Source organism: Etheostoma cragini, chromosome 17 (genome assembly GCF_013103735.1).
Source record: "Etheostoma cragini isolate CJK2018 chromosome 17, CSU_Ecrag_1.0, whole genome shotgun sequence".
NCBI lineage: Eukaryota > Metazoa > Chordata > Actinopteri > Perciformes > Percidae > Etheostoma > Etheostoma cragini.
Genome location: NC_048423.1, coordinates 25,403,951 through 25,413,105, shown reverse-complemented (window position 1 = coordinate 25,413,105; position 9,155 = coordinate 25,403,951). Strand labels below are relative to the sequence as shown.

The 9,155-nt window shown below is 41.5% G+C and overlaps 1 protein-coding gene across 1 annotated transcript; it reads left to right on the top strand.

The window, feature by feature from the left end:
• Window positions 1–8,634, top strand: si:ch211-125o16.4 (neuroblast differentiation-associated protein AHNAK). Its single transcript, XM_034898614.1, has 5 exons — window positions 1–220; window positions 2,440–2,523; window positions 2,666–2,786; window positions 2,930–3,105; window positions 4,143–8,634. The coding sequence occupies exons 2-5, from the start codon at window positions 2,521–2,523 to the stop codon at window positions 8,184–8,186; spliced, it is 4,344 nt and encodes a 1,447-aa protein (XP_034754505.1). The 5' UTR covers window positions 1–220; window positions 2,440–2,520; the 3' UTR covers window positions 8,187–8,634.
• Window positions 8,635–9,155: the final 521 nt, after the last annotated feature.

Genomic DNA, 9,155 nt, shown 5'->3' with positions numbered 1-9,155 from the left:
GTGCGTGTGCGTGTACGTGTGTGTATGTGGGAGTGTGTGTGTGTTGCAAGGGGCAAATGGTACTAGGCAGGAGGAGAGTTGGCTCTGATGCGGCCCAACCTGTTCTCCTGGCTTGCTTTCAGGCATTTAACTGCAGCTCCATCCCATCGGGCTGGCAGAGCAGCAGTGATACGCTGAGGAGGAGACATCTGTCCCGGGGCTTACCTGCCAGCAGCACACGGTGAGTCCATGCGGTGTTGTCTCAGCCTCTTCTTGTTTTTGGATGTTTATAATATGTTGTATCTTCTTGTATCTAAGAAGTAAATGTATGAGTCTAGTTGAAAATAAGTACGGTTTGGTGCATGATACACACTGGGTTTTTATGAAGTTAGAGGTCCAGATTTTTGACATACAGTGCATTGGAATTATTGTACTATTTTCCATAAAAGTGTCTTTTTAAAAACCCAAAGTTGGGGATTTTTTAAATTTGACCCAACATGACCCAGTTGCAAAGACCCAAGACTCTTTGGAACGGTGTTAACAACAGGTTCCATATTGTAATCCGTACTGCTGTCAGTGGACATACCAAACGCGGCTGTCCCTGCCTCCCACCCTGCTGGGACACCGTGTGGTTGGTATCAATCCTGTTTCAGAGGATACCCCTATTAGCCACACTGCTCTAATTATGTTTTTAAATACCTCGGGACTGTACTGATGTTCATATTTCCATTTCTGGTTTGGGGAAGTACAGCCTGAAGCCGCTGTGCAGTTAAGTCGTTATGCCAATACTAGAATATAATATTTCCTATTTCTTTGGAAATGAAGGACGTCTGTGCAGAAGAATCAGCAATTCTAGAAAGGGGTGATATGATAACCATTGTCCACGGATTTATATTTGGAGATCTCATTCTATATGTCCTCAGAAAACAATGCATTAAGTACATCAGTCCACAGGTTATTATTAATGTGGCCTGTCATCGCACACAGCAAGGATTTAGTGTTTTTAGTCAGAACTATTTGAGCAGTTGTGACTGCTGAGTTGTTTTCTTACAGGACCTAATCAACTTTTATACAAGCGTCTGTTCATGTCTGTTGCATTAACACTGATAGGTGCTGACCAATTAATACCAAGGTTTTTCTTTAGCAGTATTGCACAGTTTGGATCTTTGTGGAAGAAAAAGTCTTTTATTCCCTTTTTGTGAGGACTTGTTTCACCCTCCAGTATTACTAAATGTAAAGCCGGATCTGTCCTTTATCATGCAACCGTGCTGCTGGTGAGTTGCATTAGCATTTCCATGAGATGTTGGGGTGTGGTTTAGGGGAGGGCTGTGTATGTGTGTGTGTGTGTGCGTGTGTGTGTGTGTGTGTGTGTGTGTGTGTGTGTGTGCTGAGCTGATTGGTGTGTCAGTCAGAATGCATCCAAACCAACTAGTTTAGATGCATTCATTCCCCTGAACTAACATGGCAGAGGATTTGGATTCCTGAAGTATGAGGTGATACGGTGTGTGGGCGTCGTGGTTTCTCTGTCAGTCAGGGTCCAAAAATGAGACAGGTGAAGAACTCCAAGAACAGGCAGGGTGTGTGGGGGTTGAACTGACCCCCAGTTAGATCTACAGACAGCTGGTGGAAAAAAGCTTTAATGAAGATCTTCAACCAGTGCTTTACTCATACTATGACTTGTGAATATGGTTCACAAGTCATGGTTCTCTTTGTACTATAGTCATCTTATCTTCTTTTATGTTTCAATGTCAACTTCAATGTTCTAATGTGTGTGCTCATTGGGGGTAAAACATCAGCAACTTCTAAAATGTTAGGTAGCTGTACAGGCACGCTGTAGGTTACACCATGGAAACCAGCCATGAATAAATCAAACAGTAGTAGGTGAATTGGTTAAAAGGTCAAAATGTTTGCGAGTCTGTTTGAGATAAAACCTGACATGCATAGCAACAAAGAAGTACCTGCTTCTTTGCTAGTACTACTTCTTTCTACACACCCGTACAGCACCCCATGCCGGCTGCATTGGGACTGAGTACTTCTCTGAGTATTACTTCTTACATCAGTTTAAACCACATCAAACCAAGACCATCACTTGTCCACATTCGCTTCAATCACATCACTTGTGGACATTCTTTTAACTGATTGCACACCGGAAACCTGACCTGATACTTTATTGTTATTTTTAGTGATGTGAAAACCATGTTGCAGGCATGTTTTCTTGTTGAGGACTCTAAATTAAAAAAGGAAGGGTTTTTGTGGTTAAGGATAATGACTTACAATAATTTCAGTCAGTAGAGATTTCACTTTTGTTTTCAAATATTCTTAAAAGACTGAAACAATAATCATTTGTTAAAAATTCTGCATTTCTTCTCTTCATCTTGATCTTTCATAATGTACACAGTATAATTATGTCACTGATTTATAAATTCATAACTAATGTTGCTTTTCTCTGATGTCTCCCAGATAACTCTGCTCTGGTTTGGAGTTTCTATGGTTTCTTGTGTAAAGTCCAGGATATGTGGATGTAACTACATCTAAGACATCATGGTAAGTGTGAAAAGCCAACATAAAAAATGGCTAAATATCATCTGCAATAGCAATTGTCACTATAGCAGAACACATGGTGCAAACGTGTGACAATGGTCCAAAGTGTCTTAACATATGTCCTTTAATCTACTTTTAAACATAGAGCGGGGACAAGAAGAGTAGAGGTTTCTCAGAAAGCCTGTACCTAGACGACTCTGAGAAAGGAGTCTTCAGTAAAGGAATGACCGATGACACAAATGCTGCGATGAGTGGCCTCCACGTAGGTAAGAGAAAAGGAAGTTAACGTTGTAACTCATAAATTATTTTTGCTGCAGGTTTGGAATGCTCAAGCAGTAACTGCAGACCCGGGACTGAAGGAGAACATAGAAACATGCTGGTTTTGAGGAGTTGTTTCTACTTGTTTCAGGGGATGAGATTGTTGCAGCCACCATACACCTAGACCACCTCAACAAAAATGAAGTGCTGAATATCCTGAGGGTCCTGGAGCCGTATGATCACAACATGAAGTTTCTGACAAAGAAGCAGCTAAACGCCAGCGCTGGCCTTGGCTCCCTGGGATTAGACCTCACAGACTCTACAAAGGTAAATGCCAAAAGGGTGGAAATGAAACACTTAGCTCTAATCCTGGGATTGTGTTTCAAAAGTAGTTTCTAGGAAACTTGTTTCCTTAATTAATTTATTTCATTAATCCAGGAAACTCATCATCCACTGATAAAGTGTTATTTTCTCCCAGGGCACTTCAAAAATCACTAAAGCCCACAAAAAGTGCTTCATTTGCACATTTTATTAAAGGTCCCGTGACATGGTGCTCTTTTGATGCTTTTATATAGACCTTAGTGGTCCCTAATACTATATCTGAAGTCTCTTTTATATAGACCTTAGTGGTCCCTAATACTGTATCTGAAGTCTCTTTTATATAGACCTTAGTGGTCCCCTAATACTGTATCTGAAGTCTCTTTTATTTAGACCTTAGTGGTCCCTAATACTGTATCTGAAGTCTCTTTTATATAGACCTTAGTGGTCCCTAATACTGTATCTGAAGTCTCTTTTATATAGACCTTAGTGGTCCCCTAATACTGTATCTGAAGTCTCTTTTATATAGACCTTAGTGGTCTATATAAGAAAGAAAGAAGCCCAAACTTCAAGGCCCAAAAGAAGACTTGGGCATAGATGCAGACCTAAACACAGCAGATTTGAATGTCTCAGTGCCAAAGATTAATGTACCAAAAGCTGAGCTGAATCTCAAAAATCCCCAAATCTGTATTTAATGGCCCCAAGGTAGATTATGAGGCCCCAGACCTTTCTCCTTACGACCTCATAAGGGGAAGATTTCAGATTGGACCATCTGAGCTTTCATTTACTCAATGGCAGAGCAGGATACCCAGGGCTCGGTTTACACCTATCCCCGTTTCTAGCCACTGGGGGACCATAGGCAGGCTGGGGGAACTCATAGTGATGTTAAAAAAACTCATAAAGTAAAAACTTCATGCCATTTAATGAATTAAATGCACATTTTTTGAACGGTTAGAGCAGCTGTCTGACACAGTGTAACTGAACGGAAGCTGATAACTGCTTTAATCAATGTTAACTTACTTTGTTTATCACTCCATTACCAACAGATGCTCAACCTCAAGAAGGATCTGTCACTGGATGCATCAGCTGAGGCACCAGTTATTTCCCTTAATGGCCTGAGTGGAAAGCTAAATGCTGAAAAGGGGTCGGGGGGTGAAATAGGTGGTCCCACTCTCAATGGAGACCTTCCCAGTCTCAGTCTAAATAAGCACTCAGCTGAGGCTGGTGCCAAGTTCAAAATGCCCTCCCTAGGACTGAGTGGACCAGATGTAAAAGGAGATCTAGATGGCAGACTCAAAGCCCCTGATGTCAGGGTCTCAACTCCCAAACTCAACACCCCCATTTCCTCACTCGAGAACCCTGATATCAAGACAGGCAACATGGAATACAATGCCCCGAAATTCTCGATGCCACACTTCAATCTGCCTCAACTCAAAACACCAAAAGCAAAAATGGATGTTTCTGGTGATCTCCCATCTGTCAGTGGAAATGTAAAGACCCCAGACCTCAATCTGGCGGCCCCAGAATTAGATCTTAAGAGTCCAGATTTAAACCTAAATGGGCCAAAGGTGGATCTGAATGGTCCTAATGTAAATTTAGGAACCCCAAATGCTGACATTGAGGCACCCTCAGGCAAAGTCAAGTGGCCCCATTTAAAATGGAAAGGTCCCAAAGTTAAAGGACCGGATGCCAACTTAAATTCTGACCTATCTGCACCTGATTTAAGCCTCACCAAACCAAAGATCGATGGGGATCTTAGTGAACAAGATGTTGACATTAACTGTCCCAAAACTGACATCAAAAGCCTTGATCTAGATCTTCAAAACCCAAATCTTGACATTGATGCTCCATCTGGTAAAATCAATTGGCCTCATTTGAAATGGAAGAAACCCGGACTTAATGGCTTAAAAGCTGATTTGGCTTCAGATGCAAACCTAAACACACCTTCTCTTCCCAAAGTGGAAGGTGGAATAAATTCCCCCAATTTTGACATTAATTTGCCAAAGGCAGACCTTAAAGGCCCTGATCTAGACATGCAAACCCCAAATATTGATGTAGATGCTCCATCTGGTCAAATAAACTGGCCTCACCTCAAATGGAAGAAGCCCAAACTTCAAGGCCCAAAAGCAGACTTGGGCATAGATGCAGACCTAAACACACCAAATGTAAATGTCTCAGCGCCAAAGATAAATGCACCAAATGCTGAGCTGAATCTCCCAAAATCTGAACTTAATGGCCCCAAGGTAGATTTTGATGCCCCAGATCTTGGGATTGATGCTCCATCAGGGAAAATTAACTGGCCTCATCAGAAGTGGAAGAAACCCAAACTTAATGCCCCTAACGCTGATATGGACCTGAATGCAGATCTGAGCACACCTGATGTTGATCTCTCTGTTCCAGATGTTGATCTGAATTCACTCAAAGCTAATGTAGATCTTAAAGCACCAAATGCTGACATTGATGCTCCTTCAGGCAAAATCAAGTTCCCAACACTCAAAAAGCCCAAGATCCATCTTTCTGGGGCAAAGGTGAAAGGCCCAGATGTTGACCTTGATGCAGATGTTAAAGCACCTGATCTCAGTCTCTCTGCTCCATCACTTAATGGACCTGATGTTGATCTGAATTTACCCAAAGCTAATGTAGATGTTAAAGCACCAAATGCGGACATTGAGGCTCCTTCTGGCAAAATCAAGTTCCCAACACTCAGAAAGCCCAAGTTCCAGTTTCCTGGGGCAAAGGTGAAAGGCCCAGATGTTGACCTTGATGCAGATGTTAAAGCACCTGATCTCAGTCTCTCTGCTCCATCACTTAATGGACCTGATGTGGATCTGAATTTGCCCAAAGCTAATGTAGATCTTAAAACACCAAATGCTGACATTGAGGCTCCTTCTGGCAAAATCAAGTTCCCAACACTCAGAAAGCCCAAGTTCCAGTTTCCTGGGGCAAAGGTGAAAGGCCCAGATGTTGACCTTGATGCTAGTTTAAAAACACCTGATCTCAGTCTCTTTAGTCCATCACTCGAGGGACCTGATGTTGATCTGAATTTACCCAAAGCTAATGTAGATCTTAACGCACCAAATGCTGACATTAAGGCTCCATCTGGGAAGTTTAAACTTCCAACTTTTAAAAAGCCAAAGTGGTCAGTCTCAGGTCCTAATGTTAATAGTCCAGATGCAAATCTAAATGCTGATGTTTCAGCCCCTGACTTGAGTCTCAGAGCTCCAAAGTTTGATGGTGAGATAAACGCACCAGATGTAAATCTAAACTTACCCAAAGCTGACCTGGAAAGCCCTAAGTTAGACATTAATGTTCCAGATGTTGAAGGTCCTTCTGGAAAATTAAAATGGTTCAACTTCAATAAACCCAAACTTGGCTCACTGAAGGGTCCAAAGGGTGGCATTGATGCTGATGTGAAGGTACCTGACATGGACCTCAGGGCACTTGATGCGAATTTGAGTGCACCGAATTTTTCAGCTCCAAACATTGAGGGTGGGATTAAGGCTCCAGACCTCAGCATCGGCATTCCAAATGCTAAAGTGGAAGGTCCAGATGTAGATCTTAGTGGTCCAAATATTAACCCAGATATTAACATGCCCGATGGTAAGATGAAGTTCCCTAAACTTAAATTCCCCAAATTCAGTGGGCCAAAAGCCAAGGCTCCTGAATTGGATGCTAATTTAAAAGCACCAGACATTGATGCCAGTCTTGTCTTACCTAAAGGTGATGTGGATGCACCTAATGTAGACCTAAAAGCATCAGGTCTCTTCTCTGCACCAAAAGTTGGTCTTGATGCACCGGATCTCGATATCAATTTACCAAAAGCTGATCTAAAAGGTCCCAATGTAGACCTTCAAGGTCCAGAAGTTGACTCCCTAGCTGGAAAAATCAAGATACCCAAAATAAATATACCAAGATTTAAAAAGGACCTAAAAGGACCTAGTATTGATGTTGATGCTGACAATGTCTCTTTTCCTGATGTAAACCTTAAATTGCCAACAGCTGATGCCAAAGCACCTAACTTGAATCTTTCTGCCCACACTATTAAAGGTGAACTCAGTACTCCAGATCTGGATGCTGATCTTAAGACAGATATTAACCTTTCAGCCCCAAAAACAAACATCAGTGGGCCAGACTTCAATCTTTCTACACCAAAGATTAAGGCTCCACACATGAACCTTAATCTGCCCACAGCTGATGTAAAGGGATCCAGTCTGGATCTACCAAAAGCAGACTTGCAGGTACCTGATCTCAACTTGAATGCACCAGCTCTCAGCCTGTCTTCACCAAAAATTGATGGAAACCTCTCAGCACCAAACATAGACACCAAGTTGCCAAAAACTAAACTGGAAGCACCAAATGTGGATATCAACCTGCCCAAAACAGACCTCAATGGACCTGATGCACAGTTAAAGACACCAGGTCTAGATTTTGATTCCCATCTGGGGGAATTTACTATGCCTCATTTTAAGGTTCCAAAACTGGGACTTTCAAGTCCTGAAGTAGAAGTTCCGAGTGTTCATCCTTCAGTGGAGGCTGGAATCAAGGCACCAAAGGTCAACATAGGCACTACTATGGAAAACATCAAAGGACCCGAAGATCCAAATGTAGATGCCAATCTTGAAAATTCTAAATTGTATCCTGTATTTAAAGTCCACAGACTACCCAGGAACAGCCTTGATGACATTGCAGGAAGTAGTGATACCTTAGGCTTGTTAAAACTTAACACAGAGGCAAAGGATTATATCGTCAGCAAAGGGATACGCTTGCCAGTGGTAAATGCTACATCAAAAGCAGGAGGAAAGATTGACCTCATGGAGAGATTGAAAATGTCAAAGAACAAAGCAACCTCAGTTACCCTCCCACCATCTGATGTCGATCTCAAGCTCTCCGCCCCAAGTCTTGATGTCAGTGCCTTGACAAAAGAAGGAGATTCGGCTTTGGTGAGAGGAGGTACTTTCAAAGTAGAGAAGCCAGAGTCTGCGCTGGGCTTGGTAGCCCCTGAGATTTCAGCATTAGGTGCAAATGACAAATTGTCATTGAGCCTCTCCAACATGCTCGGCCTTGATATCAAAGATTCCGATGCTGACTGATTCCTTCTAGGCTAACGTGATGGGTAAAGCTTCAGTCCAGAAACATTGTAAATACATCTAACTTTACAAGTTTTCTTCCCTAAGTTTGGGACCCTAAACTCAGATGTTGACATAATGATATAAGGTTTATCTATGCTTGCTACAGTTTTCTGCAGATAATGCAGCTACTGTACCCTCCTAGTGTAATAACTTTAAGTAGCCAAATGAAAAAGATTGTTTTTATAAACCATGTGTATTTTCCTGTTATTTATATAAGCTGTTTTTCTAAACATTGTTGATTTGGAAGTATGTTAACTATTACATAACTGCCTCAGTATTGCATGTGATCACAATGAGCTGTTTAAGTTTCTGAGAAATGCATTACTTTACCTTTAAATGTTCACATAAGAGAATTGCGTGAATTAATATATTTGTTTATTTTTTCTTCAATAAATAACTACACATTTAATATACTTGTGATTCTTTAATAAAAAAAGAGATAATACTACTAAACTAAGGATTTATTGGTTTGCATCCAAAGTAAATGATTGTCTAGACCACACTCCATAATTTACAAAAACCCAACAATTCCCCCGAAGGTGTGACAGTGGCGAGGAGAACTTCCTGTTTACAGGTAGAACAGAACCTGGCTGTTGGTGGGAGGGAGGGAGGGAGGGAGAGAGAGAGAGAGAGAGAAAAATACAGAAATATGACTTAACATATTTATAGCAGTGGGCATAATGATGAATAGTAATTAAGTAATTAAAGTAGAGAAATGATAATAAAACTATTAATAGTGTAACTAGTAATGTCAGGGGTCACATATCAGAAGTAAACCCGGAAGCTTAGACTTGGTGAGATGGAGCAACTCTCATAGGGGCTCCGCCATTACCGCTGCATCCAGGTCTTAAAAGACATCCTGCATCCAGGTCTTGTAAGACATCCTGCATCCAGGTCTTACAAGACATCCTGCATCCAGGTCTTATAAGA

Bases quoted from the DNA above. Each gene is read 5' to 3' on its own strand.
- si:ch211-125o16.4 (XM_034898614.1), top strand. The intron at 2,787-2,929 runs GTAAGAGAAAAG...TACTTGTTTCAG, and splicing joins GATGAGTGGCCTCCACGTAG to GGGATGAGATTGTTGCAGCC. The intron at 3,106-4,142 runs GTAAATGCCAAA...CATTACCAACAG, and splicing joins ACCTCACAGACTCTACAAAG to ATGCTCAACCTCAAGAAGGA.